General features: G+C 36.2%; 1 protein-coding gene and 1 long non-coding RNA gene across 4 annotated transcripts; both read right to left on the minus strand.

Moving 5' to 3' along the window:
- Positions 1-9,058: 9,058 nt before the first annotated feature.
- LOC112169443 (heat shock cognate 70 kDa protein) lies at positions 9,059-11,171 on the minus strand. The gene is made up of 2 exons (XM_024306464.2): positions 11,132-11,171; positions 9,059-10,959 (listed from the first exon to the last, which is right to left on the minus strand). The coding sequence occupies exons 1-2, from the start codon at positions 11,154-11,156 to the stop codon at positions 9,281-9,283; spliced, it is 1,704 nt and encodes a 567-aa protein (XP_024162232.2). The 5' UTR covers positions 11,157-11,171; the 3' UTR covers positions 9,059-9,280.
- Positions 11,172-15,168: 3,997 nt separating this feature from the next.
- Positions 15,169-19,162, minus strand: LOC121050238. Of its 3 annotated transcripts, XR_005802441.1 has the most exons (7): positions 19,142-19,162; positions 18,651-18,755; positions 18,441-18,499; positions 17,834-17,899; positions 16,705-16,901; positions 16,063-16,163; positions 15,169-15,400 (listed from the first exon to the last, which is right to left on the minus strand). It is a non-coding gene; the product is annotated as an uncharacterized LOC121050238 (long non-coding RNA). The 3 variants fall into 3 exon arrangements; XR_005802440.1 differs by lacking the exon at positions 19,142-19,162 and having other exon boundaries at positions 18,651-19,113; XR_005802442.1 differs by lacking the exons at positions 15,169-15,400; positions 16,063-16,163; positions 19,142-19,162 and adding an exon at positions 16,308-16,624 and having other exon boundaries at positions 18,651-19,113.
- Between the last annotated feature and the right edge of the window lie 995 nt (positions 19,163-20,157).

Here is a 20,157-nt window from a genome sequence, read left to right on the forward strand (position 1 = left end):
ATTATCTTGCTTGTATTAAAGGGAAATGAAATATCTCATCAAAAATAGCTTTATTTCCTCACTTCCATATGAGAAGACAACCAAAACAATCTTTCCTGCAGTGAGCATTAGCAGAAACCCAAGCATACCAGTCCAGATGCATAGTTCTAGCAATAGTGTCAAAACAATGCAGCGGTTGTTGGTGATAATAAACGCAATGCAGTTGAGAAGGATGCTAGCTAGCAACCAGAATCAAATGAAGAGTTCCCTACAAAACAACATACCAAGATTCAAATTCTATCTAAACAATCCTCATCTGTGGAAAAACTATCATAAGATATAGAACAAAGTGAAACGAATCTCGGTGCAATATGGCCTCTCTCACTCTCATCAACACCAAAACTTTGACTCAAAGATTTTGACTTTGATCACTTCACAAAAGGATGAAGGAAAAGAAAGCAGGACCAAACCCATCTCACTTTATGTTCTTCCGAAATGTATAGCACAGATGGCTGTAGCATCAATCACACTTTTAGTAATAAAGCAGTCAAACAATTTTCACAACCAAAATTTCGACAATGGTGAAACAGAACACCAGCAAAGAGTCTAACCACTTAATCAAGTTGGTCAATGAGGCTTCCTATTCAATGACTCAATCCATTCCATGGACAAAAGGTATTGACCTTCTTTCAATTTCTTTTGACCAACTCTATATCCCAGCAATTAAAAATAGAAACACTTTCAAATCCCAAAACAAACATAGCAAATCCAGACAATCGAATTTTGAGCAGGAATCCAAATACGAACCATTTGCAACCAAAATCAATACTTCCACAGGAACAACCAAAATTTCGACAATGAAATCAGAACACCAGCAACGAAATCATCAAACAAAATACAATGGCTCCATGATTCACCAAATTGAAAAGAAAGAAAGAAAAAAAAAACCTAAAATCGAGAGAGAGAGAGAAATCTAAGAAAAATACCTTCAAGAGAGACCAGTCTTATGGTGATGAGGAAGAATGAAGAATGGTATAGGGGAGAGCATGAGTTGAGACGAGGGAGGAGGAACCGAGGAAGATAAACAGATTAGGCGTGGAGTCTTAGCAGTCTAAACAGATTTGGTTTTAATGGTTTGGTTCTCTATCCGTTTGATCAATTTAATTAAGATCTGACGGCTGGAATGATTTCATCTCGTTTTGTCCCTTTATTTTCGTCCCGCAGGTGAGCGGGCCTGTACTTGTGTATATGTCATATATTAACATAATGTAGAAATTTCCTATAAAACAGGAAAAAAAAATAGTAATTTTTGTGAAGATGTTGTTAATTTGTTTGTTTCCAACTGAAGAGAATTTACCGAATTTACCATACTACAATTAAATTTCACCAACATTACTCACGTTTTTCCATATTGTCCAACTCAATTTTTAGTGCTTCACAATTATATGTTGGAGTTGCATGTCCTATATATACAGACAAGAATTAGCATTAGAAATTTTATTCACACACCTCTAAATACTAAATATACATTTTTTTTTCATACACCTAACATTAGATTTTATGAGTGCATTTTTTTTTTTTTTTTAGAGAAAAGAAAAAGCTTTCATTGATTAAACATCATTACAATCCTAAAAGATGATAGCAGGGATAGAACTAAAAAAATCCATATAATACAACCCAACCTTGGCTTCTTGAGCTAGAGAATAAGCCACTAAGTTAGCCCCATGTCCCACAAATTCCACTTTTGCAAAAGAGGCCTGTTGCAAAAGGTTCCTGAGGTCCTGAATGAGAAAACCTAATTCCAAAAAAAAAAAAAAAAAAATCTAAGGTAGAGTGTGAAAGAGCTTGCACCGAATCATTACAATCGGATTCCACCAACAAGGGAGTGAAGCTATGTGCAATAGCCAGCTAAACCCCAGTCAATAATGCAAGCAGTTCAGCATGCATGTCTAGCAGAGCTAGAAACAGGCACAGAATGTCTGAAGCCTCCCAATACTTAAGCATCATGGTCCCTAAAAATTCTACCAAGGCCATTAGGCCAACTCTCCCTAAGGCTAAGTCAAAAGTTGCATCCGCATTCAGCTTAACCATTCCAACTGGAGGTTTCCTCCATTGTTGTTATCTGATCAAACTAGCTGAGTGATCAGAAACATGAGCCAATCTAAACTCCTCCCACCAACCCAAAGTCAAGGCACCAACTTAGAAACCTGTTGAAACTCATCATCCCACACCCTGGCATTTATATTCCTCTATATAGCCCAAATTAATAAGAAAATGAGCAAAATAAGCAGGATGTTGTTGATGAACTGAAGCAAGGCAATCAGAAACTCCCATAGTGGATTGAACATTAGGAAAATTAGCTTGCTGTAGAATAGCAGCAGCATAGGGGCACTCTTTAAGTGCATGAACAAGTGATTCCACCTCCTCCTCACATAACGGGCATTAGGTATCAATGTCAATACCTCTTTCATTTAGCCTGATGCGTCACCTGCGTATAGCGAGAATGTTAGAACTAGCCTTCCATGCACAAATTTTAACCTTACCCGGGACTGGAGCCTTCAAGATATTATTCCAAGGCTTCTACATAATCTGATCAAGCTGATGCCTTGTAGCTTCCAAATCCTCTTTTCTACTTTTGAACTCAAAACGGTCCCATGCTGACAGGTGGCTTCCAGTCTCCTTGATCTTCATAGCACAAATGAATCATAGGAGCTGGATTCCCAGAAGCTGGCTAACTCAAGCTTCCTCCACAATCTGAGAAAAATTTTCATGAGCACTCACCAACCTTCTTCAAACCTAAACCTCCTCTGTATCCTATTCTGCCTCACATGTTCCTTCCTAACCTCTAAAGGTAGAGTAATATGATTCGAACAACTGGGAGGTAGATGAAAGACAGGACAAATGGGAACGCAGTTTGCCAGGTCAACGAACATATACCCTTGTTCAGCCTCTCCTTTGTGTATGAATTACTCTAAGTGTACACACCTCCTGCATCACCCATATCACTCAAATTACAATCTGATATAGCTTGCCAGAATGCCTGCATCTGAGTTTGATCATAAAGCCTACAGTCAGATTTCTCAAACGAGGACAAAATTTCATTAAAATCACCGGCATTTACCCACTTCTCCACCGGACTACTGAATAAGGACCTAAGAAAACCTCATGACTTATGCCTCTCACCGGTATTAGAATGCCCATAAAATCCCTTGAAACGTCATTCTCTGTTCTTCGAGCTTGTCATGATGACGTCAATGAAGAAGTAGTTGAGGTTGCTTTCTTAGACAGAGACCGAGTCACCCCACAGCAGTGCAACAGCACAGGCGATTTCAATCCAGTCAAAATGTGCGATATGAGGGAGTCTAATCGCTGAGGGCAGCAACTTGTGAAGCTTTTTGAAGCAGTTCGTTTCCTAAGAAAAACTAGAAGATTGATGCTTTTGAACGGGAAGTTTGAGGGCATGTCGTGTAAGTTGATTGGCTATACGCCTATACCCTAACAGTTCCAGAAGGGGAGGTTCATGGCAACGACGTAATGAGGCTGCGCCATTGGAATACGGGTCGCAGATCGAACTATGCAAAAACCCTAGAACCAGGCGTTTCACTTCTTTTGTGCATTAGATTTTATGAGTACATTGACGCTGCATTTGGATGAGAAAATTTTAAATTCAAGAGAAATTTTGAAACAATGGAATCTAGAACTCCATCAATTAAAATTCCATTAGTTGCAATTTTTATTATTTGGTTGTGAATTTTTAGAATTTGAAATGTTTTAAACTAAGAAAGTTTAAAACAAACTAAAATATCCAAATAAAAATAATAATAATAAAATATATATATTGTTTTGGAAACTCATAAAGAGATAAGAAGAAACATCTGCTGAAAATTTGAAATGACACTAATTTTGAAGGAAATTGAAGTGAGGAATTCAGTCAATCAATTCCTTCATTTTGTCCACAAATAAGTTTACAATTTTCACGTTTAGAATGCCAAACAAGGTAATTCATGTTTAAGAATTATGAATTCCTCTTCTTTTCCTTCATCCAAACACACCCAAATTACCAAAAGAGACATCTATGTTATTAGAATTAAATAGTATAGTTGAAAACTTAGAATATATTATCCCACTTTAGCGTTTTCTTCTCCTCTTTACGTGAATGAAATTGCAAACTTAGAATCTATCTAAAAGTATTTTAAGTATTGCAAAAATGGATCCCATCTATAAATAGTAGCCACTCATCTAAACCCTAAACTCATCGCCTCACCTCACATATCGAGAAAGTTTTGAGCAACCAATCCCAAGCTTGAAGCAAAGGAAATCAACTACGCTGCCTGCAATGAAGTCGAAGATGATTATATCCAGGTATCAAGGCAAGTCCCCAAAGTTTGATCCATAAACCAAGATGGTCCTCGCCCACTACATGAGAAAGGATCTGGTCCAATCACTAATCGCTCATCAGAAGTATCTGTAGAGCAAGAAACGCAATTAGACTTGAGAACAATGTAAGAGTAGCACGCGAACCAACTTTGTGCTTGCTATGGTGAATTTTGAATAGTAACGGCTGGTTCCCTTTGGCTTAGAGCCGACGAGCATGAGTTGGCAGAGACAAATCTATGAGCCATTTCAGAGATGTGTGGTTATCACTGGGATTTGGTTACTTGCTTTGCTTGAAATTTTACAAAACCCTAAATCTAAGCCCAAAATGACACCCCCTATTTACAAGAGATGTCAGTCAGGGTAATCTACTCTCAGTGCAGTAATTTTCAAATGAAACCTGTAGTAGGGAGGTAGAGGTATTAATTAATCCTAATAACATTTAAATGGAAGTCAGTAATGTTTTCAAAAAAGATTTTCCAAAAAAGATTTTTAAAAACAAAAAGGAGAAAACGAAAATGTTTTTTCAAATTTGAAAATGGTTCGACAATTTAGTGAAAAAATATAAATTTTAAAATTAAGAGAAGAAAAACATGAAAATGATATATTGTTGTTTTCCGTTTGTCCGAATAAAAATTGAAAATATTTTCTACGTTTTGAGAAATAGGTTGCCAAACGCATTCTCATCCTTTTCCTATCTTATATTCCTACGTATGTAGGAGCAATATATCTCTAATCTCAACCAAAGGTTGTTAACTGAAAATTTTGCATTATTGTTTCTGTATGGGTTAGGTTTATGCCCCCATTGCACATTTCTACTTTTCAATGAATCTATAAATAGAGGGACGGGCAATGGGCTAGTCTTATAGTGACCCTTTTCCTTCAGGATTGTAGGTGTATGCTAGACGCCTCAAATTGGCTGATGCAGAGGAGGTAATATCGCCTAATTCTCTATTTATTTATTTTTATTTTTAAATGTTATGGAGAAGATATCTAAACTCAATAAGTGCTCCTCAGATAAAAAAAAAAAAAAAGACAAATAAAAATACATAATTTGTGCTCGCCATATCATGTGCTTATGGCTTCAAAACATGAAAGACAATGTCCATTCATTTTTTTTTTAATCAACCCAAAGGGGATGATAATATATTCATTTCAAGCTAGAGTGGTCGTTACATACCATTTCACTGTCATCTTAAATAGTGATAGACAAAAAGGTGTGGTAGTACCTATGGTGCTACATAGACAATAGCTAGGTCTACTCATTGGACATCAAATTACAATACCCACAGTGATCATGCCCTCCCACCAAAGTGACTCTAACAAATAAATATAGCCCGACTCCTACACAACTAACACGAGAATTTCCAATCAATCCCCAAACAGTTGGATAATCCCAAAAATTGAATCTTTTGATTAAATCTTTGCAATTCAGTCCAATTGTTTGAAATCGTAAAAGCATAAATAAGGAGATGAAATTGAAATCGAAAAGAAATAGGACTGCTCGAGTTCCCGCGACCGCGATGCGCTGGAGGCATTTCTTCTTCAAGACGAATATGGAGCCTATGAAGATGCTGGAGGCCATGGCTAGTATCAGACCTATTGTATTTTCTAATACCCCCATCTCTCTCTCTCTCTTCCCCTCTCTCTCTCTGAACTCTAATGGTAGCTCTGAAGATTTCAGAGAGAGAGAGAGGGATTTGGTACTGAATTTTTCGATGTCATTCTGTTGGAAGTTTCCGATGGACTGAGGGGGGTCACCTGCTTCTCGTGCTGATTGGTTAAGTAGCAGAAATCTATTGGATATTATATTTGGATTCTCTCTCTTTTACTTGTTTTCTAATCTTTCTGGAGGGTCGTTGTCAGAATGACGATGTTGTCCCTATCATATGCAGATGGGCAATTGTTTTCTAACCTTGTTTGACTCTATTTGCAAAGTTGGAACAGTGAACATGATTTAAAACCGTGGCGTTGACGTGTATTTGTTTCGTTTTGGGCTTGTCGCTCTGCCTCCATCACCACAGCACCATACAACTCGTTCGCTATGGTGGCAGCACTCATTTTCGGTGGCACTGCTCAAGTTCCATGACCAAAGATTTTTGGATAACATAAGGAAACAAATTAATATTTATATTTTTGAAGACTTATGTTATCACTTTGAGGACTCATATATAGTAACTTATAAAAAGTCTTTACTAAAGTAAATAAGGTTCTCGTTAGAGTAGATAACTAGAAAAAAAAAATCCTCATTAGAGTAAAGTAGATTGTCATTTGAGTGATCAGGTCATAGAAGTGGTAATTGTAATATGATAATTCTTAGGTTCAGCTTTAGAGTGAATGGGCATATTCACCCTTTATTGTGATTAATGCATTTTAATTTTATAATTTTCTAATATAACAATTCATGTTGCATATCATCAAACAAAGATTAGCTCTGTAGAAAATCAATCAAACTAAAGACCTTTTAGTTATTCATTTCTATGAAATACATTGTTGGTGACGAAAAATTCCGTAGAGAAGTTTGACTCATCAATGAATGCGGACTGGAGTGGGAGCTAACAAGGAATGATTGAGAAGCTTCCTTTGGAGCGTCAACTCGAAGTTTGACAGTCACTCGAGAATTTTTTTTTTTTTTTTTTTTGGGGGGAGGGGGGGGGGGGATCTGTAAAAAACTCTCCGATGCCTAAGTCAGTAAGTTTCTTAGTAGTGGAGTAAAGAGAATTGGAATTCAATGATTTACCTTGACATCGAGCTGTCTTTATATAGGCTATGACTTACTTAGAGAGCAAGCCGTTATCATTCCGGGTTTTATGGCTGTATTTATCCACATACTTATGTCGATGATTATTGTTATAATAATTGTGTAACCGCCATTGCCCTTAAAGCCACAATTAACGCCACACTTATCGCTGCATTGATCTTCGTATTTATAGCCGCAATGAGGACCGCATTCATGATCGTATTCATAGTTGACTGTTCGTCCTAATTGCGTGTCGAAAATATTTGGCTGCTCCCACATACATGGACGGTTTATCATAATAGTAGTAAGTGTTGTTAGAATCATCCATTTGTTTAATTCAATTAGATAATTAAACGGTTTCTGATTCGATTGATTTTTTACATAAATAATCTTAAAGGCTAATCTAAGATGTGAACTGTTGGATGATAAATTTATTAAGTAAAAGCTGAACCTTAGAATTATCTATTGTAATAAGTATCTACCAATGTTAGACGGAAATTGACATTAAAAGTGACTCGGCCCTTCTGATTGCTGCACTCAACAGTGAGTAGAAAATTTTCTCGGAGGTAAGTAGGGTTATAGATGATTGTAGAGACTACTTGACAGCTTTTCAATCAGCTATAATTCGAAAAAATTTTCATGAAGCAAATTGTGTTGCACATAGGCTTGCTCACCTAGCTAGTGTATTTTCTCATTGATGATGTTTGGCTAGATGAGACTCCTGTTACTATTCAGGATGTTCTCTACGAGGATCATTGTGATTGATTCTATGTAGTACGGGGTTCAGGTATTACGTCTCCCCTGTCAGTGGCGTAGCTAGAAATTTTATTTAGGAGGGTCAAAACATAATAGCTATTACACTGGAAAAATATTCATTGAATAACATAATTGCTCCATGTAAAATCTTTAAGTAGTTGACTAGCTTATACCTAGCTTTATAAATTACCTTATTAGATTGATTTATTGGAGAATATCTATTATGGTTTCCTCTGTATTAATAGAAATTGAAAAAAGAAATTTATCAAACATTAAAACTGGAAAGTAAAGAGGTAAAATTATGCATTTAATTAGACCAAAGGTAAAGCTGAAAAACCATTATTGTCATTTGTTAGGACTTAATTAGAATGATCATTATGATATTATATTATATTGTATTTTCATATAGAAAATTCAATTAGTCAACAATTAAGATAAAAATATGAGAAGGGTTAGTTCCCCTCGCGTCCCCCCTCCCTACGCCCATCCCCCATTGCAAAATACTATCTTAATAAATAGAATCGGCCGTGGGGCTGAGCCTCCCAGCTATTCCAAATCCCTTTAAAATATATATATATATATATATATAAATAATAAAATATAAAATAAACAAATATGACATACATACAAGTAAGTGTAAATGACAAAATTACTTAAATGAGAACCTCCTACAAGAAGAAGGCCAGCTTTGCACGCCTTAGTTTCCATAAAACTGAAGGAAAAAAAAAATTAATGTGATGTTGTTGTTTGTTTGTTTTCAACTGCGAAGAGAATTTACTGAATTATCGTACTACTTTGGGTTGAATTTCACCAACATTTCTACGTCTTTCTATGTTATCCAACCAAAGTTGCGGTGCTTCACAATTATATGTTGGAGTTGCATGTCTTATTTATGCACACAAGAATTGGTATTAGAAAGCTCTAATTTCATGTTTATGAAGCATTTACTCTAATTCTGGCAATCCGGCATTAAAACAGAACATGTATATATAGCTACCACGTACGTAATAGTAAATGATTACTGCCCTTGAATCCTAATTGATCGAGGCAAGCCATTACTATATATCTTTTTTACCCCGAGAATGAGATTCCAGAATATGGACGCGCGTGTATGTATATATGGATCTTCTATCTCAATTGATGAGGTGGTGGTAACATCAATTAATATCAAAGAAGCATGCAACCAAAACTAAAGGCCAAAATAATGTATTAATGCTTACAATATATGCCATGCTTGTAATTCAGTATCTGCCTGTGTTTCAATTTCCAAAGAAACGTTAACAAAATGTTAATGCATGTAATGTTGGTTCTATCTAGCTATCATAAAATTAAGATGCTCATAGAAGCAATCCATACAAATAATAAACCTATGAATCCACATTCCACAGGAAAGCAAACGAAGACTAACACCAGCTTAAGCAGGACTATCGATCATCGACCCACTTTGCTACAAGCTTGACTTTTGCTACCAGCATTCTGACGCATCTTGGCTTTTGCAATGATGGGATTGCAGAGACTCTCAAGCTTTGCCCTTTCATCGTCGTATTTACTGCATTCCACAAGTTGGTTCGCATTAAGCCACAGCAAAGCCTTTTTAACTGCATCAACAATTGTCTTCTTGTTTGCCTCATTAAGGGCAAGATCATTAACGCTATCCCTCAAGCCATATGCATATAATTCAAATAAAACCTTAGCCTCTTCTTTCTTTTTATTCTCCTCATCCTCTGCCTTGTACTTCTCTGCCTCCTTTACCATCTTTTCTATTTCCCAACTATGTAACCTATTTTTGTAATCATTGATTGTGATCTTTTTCTTCCTTCCTGTTAATAATATCTCCTCTGCAGAGATAACCAAAATTCCATTCGCATCTATCTCGTAGCAAACACTGATCGAAGGTACACCTTTTGGACTAGGAGGTAAGCCGGAGAGTACCATTCCACCCAACAATTTGTTATCTCGGGCCATTATTCTTTCACCCTCAACAACATCTATAATTATACCAGATTGGTTTTGCATGATGGTTGTGAAAACTCTTTCTTTCTTGGTGGGAATAGTAGTGTTTCTTGGGATCATAACAGTTGTTTTCCCTGTATAACGCCGCACACCAAGGGAAAGTGGAGTCACATCCAGCAAGAGTAAATCCTGAACCTTCTCAACGCCACCGCTCAAAACTGCAGCCTGTACGGCAGCGCCATATGCAACTGCTTCATCTGGATTGATATTTTTGCAAAGCTCCTTACCATTAAAAAAATCCTGCAATAGCTGTTGTAGCTTGGGAATTCTAGTAGATCCACCGACAAGAACAATATCATGAATGATGCTATTGTCTATTTCAGCATCCCTCATACAATTCTCCACAGACTCCATACATTTTAAAAAGAGATCCATATTGAGCTCCTCAAATTTTGCTCTCGTTATTTTGGAGAAAAAGTCTTTACCCTCAAATATAGAATCAATTTCAATAGTGGTTTCAGTAGTTGAAGAAAGAGTCCTTTTCGCTCTCTCACAAGATGTTCTCAATCTCCTCAATGCTTTAGGGTTTTTGCTAATGTCCTTCTTGTGTTTCTTCTCGAACTCTTGTACAAAATGGTTCACCATTCTATTGTCAAAATCTTCACCTCCAAGATGAGTATCTCCAGTCGTAGCTTTCACTTCAAAAATCTCATCTTCAATTTTAAGAATGGAGACATCAAAGGTACCACCACCAAGATCGAATATGAGAACATTCTTCCCACCAGTGCTACTGACTTTTTTGTCAAGACCATAAGCAATTGCCGCAGCTGTTGGCTCATTGATGATACGCATAACGTTCATTCCGGCAATTAAACCAGCGTCCTTTGTGGCCAGTCGTTGAGAGTCATTAAAATATGCTGGGACAGTTACAACTGCAGTCTTTACTACCGATCCAAGATAGGCCTCTGCTATTTCACGCATCTTATAGAGAACCATTGATGATATCTCTTCCGGAGCTAATTGTTTTGTTTCATTCTTATACTTGACTACAATCATCGGTTTGTTATTATCGCCAGAAATCACCTTGAAAGGCCATAACTTCATGTCACTTCTAACACATGAATCACTAAATCTCCTACCAATCAAACGCTTTGCATCTAAAACATTGCAAATAAAATTATAATTAATACCAGTTCGACATGCATGTCAATTAAAAAGAAAAAAATTTTATTAAAAAAAAAAAAAAAAAAAAACAGCTGAACAATAAAATTGTGCATTACCAAAGTTCAGTATAAAAGCTAAAATAGGGAAAGTTTAAAATTCACTTGCCAAAAACAGTATTAATGGGGTTCATGACGGCCTGGTTCTTGGCAGCATCACCTATCAAGCGCCGAGTGTCAGTGAAAGCAACATAAGACGGAGTTGTTCTGTTGCCTTGGTCATTGGCTATGATCTCAACCCGATCATGTTGCCAAACACCAACACATGAATATGTTGTTCCGAGGTCGATACCAATTGCTGGACCCTCACCCTTGGCTTTCTCAGCCACCAATGCCATTATTAATTATATTTACTTAGAAAGCTTTGAGAACGAAATATAACTAGAGAAAGTGTTTTTGGTATACGAATGCGTGCCTACGAGAAACAACTGAGAGGGATTGAACGATGAAACTGATCCATGATCGATGTATATATAGAGTTTGAGTGATCCACAATCAAATAGGAATCCTTGTTTGACTAGAACCTTAGCTAATTGACGGTAGGAAATAGATTCCTATGTGGATTAGTAATTGAAAGTAGCTAATAAGAAGAAGAAGAAGAAGAAGAAGAAGAAGTCTGGCCGTTGTCATCATCATTGGGAGCACGAGCATGTACGCAAATTAACATTGCTTATGTAACAAGACATTGTTTGGAGTTTGTATTCTGCATATATGCTTCATATATGTAATTGATCTAAGTTTAGACTATAGTATAAGCTTATGATATATATCATATTAAGTCAAGCTTATCTGTTATTTGCATTCAAAATTGGGTTGCAGTTAGACAAGCAGTTAAGGATGATATGCAGTTAAGGTATTGCAGCAGTTTCTTTATGGATGAAACTGATTGGCAAGGTTGCTCTATATATATGTCAGATTGGTCCTTTCTAATGCACGAGTTGTTCTTGATTTTAGTCTCATATACTAAGAGAACATAAGGGTGAAATTAGGAGAAGGCTATCATGGACAGTGGGAGTGCATCAAGTAAGTTTTTTGGGTTCATATGCTTGTGTTCTTATTTTCTGCAGATTCAGGATTGATATGTACTCTTCAATCCCTATTTCATTCTTACATTCAGTTAATTTGCAGTAATTCTCTATTAACATGATTTGATCTAGTATAGGTTCAGATAATGTGTGATTTGATATATTTTCATATCTCATGCTTATAATTGGTATCAGAGCTACCATACATAGATCATTTACATGTTGAAGTAATTAACTGCATTGAAATTTCGAATTCTGGGAACTTCAATTACCTTAATCCGCATCAAGTAATTCATATAACTTTTTTTTTGTATATTCATGATCATGATATGCTGATTTAGAAACTTATATTAATTTCATTTTATATGTCCTCATACATTGATTCGACAAAATATACATGTGGATCATATGTTCATGACAGAAAAATGTCAAACATTTTAAGATCCATATTCAAGTTCATATCAGATTCATATCATAGGTATATGTATATGAATTCATGTATCATTAAGATTATGTGATAATTGGTGTATGAATATGCTGATCTGATGACAGGTATGAAGATAAATGCATCAAGTACTGTCAAAGTGGCCTAAGAATGTATTAAATAGAAATATTCACATCATTCCGTTGATCTTTAAGCACATATATGCAGTCAAAGTGGCTTTATGTTAAAAGAGAAAAATGATGTCAATGTTCTGTTATTAAAGTTACAGGTTTTGAAACTTAAAATTAATTTGTACTAATTTCCAAAGAAATGCAGTTGCAGACATTTGGTTCTAAATCTGTTATATATATATTGAGTGAATGAACATTCATATATCAATGGAGATTAGTACACCACAAAGGTTGTCAAAGTCTTGAAATTATAAAGTTTCATATTGCTGCATATATAAACTACATCATATTTCGGGACATTCAGTTTATTCTGGTATTAAGCCATGCTAGATTGATCTATTTGATAATTTCACATGCAGCTATGCACTTTCCAATGAGTATCAATCAAATTGAGCTTCTGAATGGCTCAAACTTTAAGAAATGGAAAGGAGACATAGAATTGAATCTGGGGATATTTGATTATGACCACACTACAAGAAAAATGGCCTTTTGCAGGGAATTTTTTCCTTGTGAAAAACTAGAAATTCCTTGCATTTGAGTCCTTGCAAAGAGGCCCTTGCAAAAGAGCAAATACAATGACTTGAAAATTTCTTGCATTTGAATTCACAAATGCAAGGAATTGTTCATCTCGAATGCAAGGAATTTAACACCTGAGGTTATGGTTAACTGATATACAAGGACAATTCTTTGCATATCATTCCTTGAATTTGGTATTAAAAATAGGGGCTGTGACCACTTACCCAATTTTTGGCTAAAAATTGCCCACTTACTCTACCAAGAGTTTTTTAACCCCATTTACCCAATCTAATAGTGTTTGACAGTATTACCCTTATTTTAATTAACAAATTAAACTTATATCTCTCTCTCCTCACCCTTATCGATTTCACTCTCTCTCTTTCTCTAACCTCGTCTCAAGCTCTCTTTCTCTCTCTCTCTCTCTGAGCCACCACGCCCACCACTCCACCGTCGATGTCGAGCTCCACCATCGCCGCTCCGTCCCACCGTCGGACCACCAGAGGATGACGCCATCTAACTCCACGATCCCAACCCCTCTGGGCTTCGCCAGTTTTGTTCGTCAGATGTCCGGGAAGCTCTCCACGCAGGAATCGGGTCTGGGCTTCCCTTGCAGGTCTCGGACGACGTCAAAACGAAGACATTATTTGGGGGCAGTAATGTGTCTACTGCCCCCCACTAAACCATTAAAACTTGCACCAGTTAAGTGAAGGGTTATGACTTCGTATGAAGACATTATTTGGGGGCAGTAATGTGTCTACTGCCCCCCAATAATCTGTCAATGATAGTTAAGTGAAGGGTTCTGACTTAAAACGAAGACATTATTTGGGGGCAGTAATGTGTCTACTGCCCCCCACTAAACCATTAAAACTTGCACCAGTTAAGTGTAGGGTTCTGACTTCGTATGAAGACATTATTTGGAGGCAATAATGTGTCTACTGCCCCCCACTAAACCATTAAAACTTGCACCAGATTCAAGGATTCACAATGTATTGCACTTTATCACAAACAAATCAAAAAGAGATGATTACTGTCTCCTAAGAAAGACATTATTGGGTGGCACTAATGTGTCTACTGCCCCCCAATAGACCTTCAAACATTACACCGCTTCCTATGTTTCACATATTATAGAAGTTATTCACACTCAAAACAACAGATAATGTCTAAAAACCCACATTTTGAGGGTCAATATTCTGTCTACTGCCCCCCACTAGACTGACACAAACCAAACAATTTTTTTCATTTATCGACTACTGCAATTTAACACTACATTTACTTTGGAATAGCAGTTTTCAGTCCGTCAATAAATAAAGCAGTCATCATTGGTCCCTAATACAAAGTCTACTGGGGGGCACTAATGTAACAAATTTTATGGTTATGACTGCACAATAGCATATAGCAGTTTTCAGTCCCAGATAGCAGTCTTCAGTCCGTCGTCGATTCCTTCATAAGGTCAACCCCGACCTCGCCGAGCTTCTAAGCGACGAGGACCGTTGGCTTGGTGTTGAGCCCGGCCGCGGAGAGCACGACGACGAGTTTCGGCATCGCGATGGCGAGAGCAGGCGTCGTGGGTGACCTGCTGGAGGGATGGAGGGAGGGAGAGAGAAATCCGACGTCGTCTGGAGAGAGAGAGAGAGAGAGAGAGAGAGAGAGAGAGAGAGAGAGAGAGAGAGAGAGAGAGAGAGAGAGAGAGAGAGAGAGATCGGTGAGGGTGGAGGAGAGAGAAATCGGTGAGGGGGAGAGGGCAAAAAAGTCCCCAAAATAAATAAAAAGAAGAAAAAAAGAATTAATTGGGTAAAGGGGAAATAATCCCTTAGAGTGTTTTGGGTAAACGGGGTTAAAAAACAGTTAGTGGAGCAAGTGGGCAAATTTTAAGCTAAAATTGGGTAAATGAGCATTTTCCCTTAAAAATATTTAAAAAAATTAAAACTAAATAAAAAAATTCATTATGGATTTTTTTATTCCTTGAATTAAAAAAATTAGTTCAACTGTACATACAGACCACAAAAAAAGTGTACATAAAAAATTGATGCTACTAAGCTATAACAAGATTAGCAAAATCAAGATACACACAAGTAGAGACACCAGAACAAAAATTAGTAAAACTGCAAATCACTGAAGCTTGGGGTGAGTGTATTTTGGTGTGGGGAGAATCGTCCAAACTCATCTACTTCCGAGATCCCCTCAAAAACTTTCTATTTGAGCCTTCAAGTGCCATTTCCTTGCTTCATTATGAGAATATTGGAAAAGCCAGTCATTAGAGTTCAACGCTTATGTAACTTAGAATTACTAACTGTATTAAACAATTCAAGCCATAGAGAAAACTCCAACTTGATGATCATATAGTCTAATTAAGAAAGATAAAGATGCTTAGTCACATGAAAAGAGTCGATTGCACCTAAACTAACAAATCTTCAGTGTTTGATATCCAATCATGCAAATAAAATTAAGTGGCTCCATGAAGGAACACCTATTTAGGTACTTTACAGATATATTTAAGCCAAAATATGAAGTACAATTACAATGTTTCATTTAAGTGCAGCTAGAGAACCTTGGCATATGACTTAAGGAACCAACCCATACCATAACAAAATCAGTTAATTATAATAGAACAACTAATTTCATAACAATCAAAGTAAAAGTGCAGCAATAACAACCACAAATTGATGTAAAGTAGAGAACCAAGTTAATCTCTATATTGTCCAATAGCAAGTTCTATCGATTTCCTAAATTTCAATTAAGGCTTATGTATACACATGTACACACACAGGCACATAGAACTTAAGTATGATTTCTCACCTAACTACATCAGACAAAATAGTCCAGCACGCACATATTTAGTGTCACAAAGAAACTGAGTCCTAAAAGAAGGGAAAAAAATGGATACCTTTCCAATACGAGCCAAAGCAGGATGGCAAGAATGAGATGTTCAAAGGTCAATCATAGATTGGGATTTGCAACCCAAAATTTCTACCACATGTTTGGCATCTGTCATGAACAAAAACTCACTCAAACCCAATTAAATAAACTCAATCTTCAATCACTGCTCTAGATGTCAATATCCATCAAGTTACTTTGTAGACATTTTTCTGAAAGTCTGCTAATTACTTCCAAAACATTATCCATTTTATAGTTAGTCCTCTAGTTGACATAAATTAATTAATCCAACACTTTACACATTGTATTTTATTGACTGGTACGTGCTCGTTGTTTGAAAGCAATGGCTTGGCAGCCATGAATTCAATTAAAATTAAGTAGTAGCACAATGCTTAATGTAAATTCCATGAATTAAATTTAACTTATTTTCTATTGAATGCCTTAGTTAACCGTGCAAATTCTATTTACCATTTTAAACTTGACATATGACTTAAATATAAACAACTTGACAGTAGATCTACTAATATAGGATGCCAACTTTCCGTGTCTTAGGACATTCTCCACTAATGGAACTGCATAAGAAACATAAACAAATCAAGTTATTGTCCTACCACTCAAATATTTGTACAACTACCAAATTTGGGCAACCAACCATATAGGAAATGCAAGCAGTAGTAAGTATCGGGAATAGAAGCAGGACAAGACGCTTTGAAATATCCTTGGGGAACTTCTCCAAACAAGACACTTGTACATGTTTGGGGAACTTCTCCAAACAAGCCACCAGAAGTGGGAAGAACTCGAGGGATTGCAAACAAAACTGGGAAGAACATAGTTGGAAATCCCATTGCCCTGTTTAACAAGAAGTCAATACTTTGTTACCAGTTACAAACAGGAACCCTCAAGCTTTCATATCATTACACAAGGACAAGTACCTATAATAAACAAGAATGCCATGGATATGCATTTTATAAGCTCTAGTTTCTTGGATATGCTCTAACCTTGTGCTAAAGAAAGCAAGAAATAAAAATCAAACCAATACATATTAACTGTCAGAATTTTTTTTAATTTTATAGTTATCAATAGTTTAATAGTATGCAGCTTACTTTGTCTATGTTCCATAGGATCCTAATGTTAGTTGATTCTATACTTTTTTCATATGGATCTCTACTTGGAACAGAAACAAACATGTAAAGCAATAAAATCTTGTTTGGACTGTATGTGATATCATACATCAATTCCATATTATAGCATTCCTGCTGATAGGCAACAAACTCAGTTCTTGTTTGGACTTAGAATAATAAGAATACAGTAATAAGAATAAAATAACACACGAAACCCTTATTATAGTTATCATTACTTTGAACCCTAAGGATCCAAATGAAAATAGCACAAATAAAAACCTTGAGGAGGAAATTCAAGTTTGAACACAGGTGCTTTTGGAATCGAAGTGTTTCTCAGTAACTGTGAATTGCACAATAATACATACGAGCCTTTCAGCTATTCCAATTACACAAGAAAATTCAAACGGAAAGTAACACATAACATGCAAAACACAACAGACCTTAGTCATCTTATTATGCTTCTTCAACAATGAGATTACCAAAGAACCAATAATGGGGGCCTCAACAATCCATACAAATAACTTAAGAAAAAAAACTAGTCGAATGCGGAGCTACAAGCACAGAAAAGAAAACCCAATTCACACTCAAAGCCAAATACATTCATATCAATTACTGTTGTGCAGTGAAGAATAGTAAACTAACCCTAATGCGTTCAAATACCTTAATGAAAGAATCTGAGAGTGAGCACTGAGCAGCATTACCAACCAAATTCCACAATCTCTAACCCTATGGAAGGAGACCACCAAATTCAGTCTTAGATAAACAGATTTCAAGTATATAACTGACACAGCTAAGAAAGTTGATGACAATTCTACACTAATATTGCTGACAATTTTTCATAACCAGTAGCCAAGAAGACACATGAATTTCATTGATACCATTGATTATACATAATAAAAGTTACATCCGAGTCATCCGACTCCTGAAACAAAGTTAACTACATGCATAGATCATCCAATTTTCATGTGTCATCATTCAGATTCCAAACTTTCAAACAATTGATGATGCCCACAAGAAAAGGCTCACTACCAATTGAAAGGCCCACATTCTACCAGGCATGAACATATTTAGGTACTTAGTTGGCAAAACGTACATTCTATTTATAATTCATATCTGATAAAACCACTCAACCCAACATCTATTAGTCTCTTGACAAATTGACCAAATTGGTACTGAAAATAAAAATACAACTCAGCCTTAAAACTAAATGTACTAGTCATATACCAAATGCTAAAGTCATATACAAATTTCTGTCAATATTACTCACCAGTTTAACCAAATGTACCGGAAACCAAAACCTCTACAACTAGCAATTATTTGCTGAACCTGCAACCCATTGAATTCCTTAACAGAATCACTATAAAAATATAGAAATTTAACCAAAATTAACCTCCGAATAAATGAAAATCCAAATTGTAGAAAACAACAAACTATCAATAAGAATTCGATCCTAAGCAAACTAGTTATATTATAATACCTTTCAAAACGAGGCAAAGCAGAGTCGCGAGGATGAACTAAAAATACGATTCATGCTCAGCTTGCCGATTTGGAAACCAAAATTTCTACCCTGGCATTTGGATATCTATCATGGATCGAAAAATCAACTCAAACCTCATAAAAATTAAGACAGTCATCAATTCACACAAACACATAACATAAAAGTACAAAATCGAGAGGAGAGCATAAGAGATGTGGGTATTGGAGCTGAGAGGTTAGGATTTGTGTTTTAGGTATTAGGGTTTTTGGGCCTGGATTGGATTTAAGAGACAATGGAGCGGGATATGAGAGCGTGAGAAAAAAGAATGACGAAGAAGATGGAGGGGAAGGGATGTGTGATTCAGATTTGGATTTGGTGCGTGTTTCTGATTTTCTGCTTTCTGCTTTTCGGATTTGGGTTTCAGTCTTAGGGAGAGATGAAGATAGATAGAGAATTGGTGTTATCTTAAAAATGATAAATTTAGACCAAACCTTTGGAGAGCCAAAAATCCCGCTCAATCAATGCAAGGAAATGAAAAGCAAATACAAGGACTTTTACTTTTCATATATTTTAACAAACAAAATGCAAGGAGTTTACGTGTTCTTGGCATTATCTCCAAATTAAATGCATGGACTTGTACAATTCTTTGTATTATCAAACCAAATACAAGGAATTTTAACTCCTTGCATATAATATAAACCCGTTGCATATACCCAAATTTCTTGTAGTGCCATGTGTTGAAGGAAAATCCACCAGCAGCATTAACTGAGAGTTCTAGCAGAGAGGAAAGGGAGAAACATGACAAATGGTACAAGCATAACATGATGGCATTGATTATGATCAAGAAAAGCATGCATGAGAATGTGAAGGGCAGTATACCTGATTCAGAATTGGCCAAGGAGTTCTTTAACTCCATTGCAGAAAAGTTTAAAATTTCTGATAAGGCTGAAGTGCAGAATTTGGTGAGGTCTCTTGCAAGGATGAAATACAATGGCAAGACTAGTGTGAGAGAGTACATTATGAGAGGTTCTAATATTGCTGCAAGGCTAAGAGCACTAAATATGGCAATTGATTATTCATTCCTTGTGTACATGATTCTGGACTCACTCCCAAATGAACATTCTCAACTAAAAATCTTGTACAAGACTCAGAAGGAAAAAAGGAGTATCAATGAGTTGATCTCACTGTGTGTGAAAGTTGAAAATGAAATGCAAAAGCAAGAAGGACAAGAAATGGTTATGAATCTGATGTCCAAAATCAAGTACAAGAAGAAATTTGGCAACAACAAGAACTTCAAACCTGGAACCACTGTAAGCACCTCTAAATCCATTGTGAAATCTGATCATGATAAAATGAAGAACAAACATGCAGGTGGCATTAAGTGTTTCTTTTGCAAGAAACTTGGTCACTTTAAGAAAGATTGTGAAGGTTTCAAAGCTTGGCTGAAAAAGAAAGGTAGTTTCCTTTCAAAATCTGTTTTTAATTTTGAGTCAAATGCTTTTGTAAA

This window comes from Rosa chinensis, chromosome 6, assembly GCF_002994745.2.
Source record: "Rosa chinensis cultivar Old Blush chromosome 6, RchiOBHm-V2, whole genome shotgun sequence".
Lineage (NCBI taxonomy): Eukaryota > Viridiplantae > Streptophyta > Magnoliopsida > Rosales > Rosaceae > Rosa > Rosa chinensis.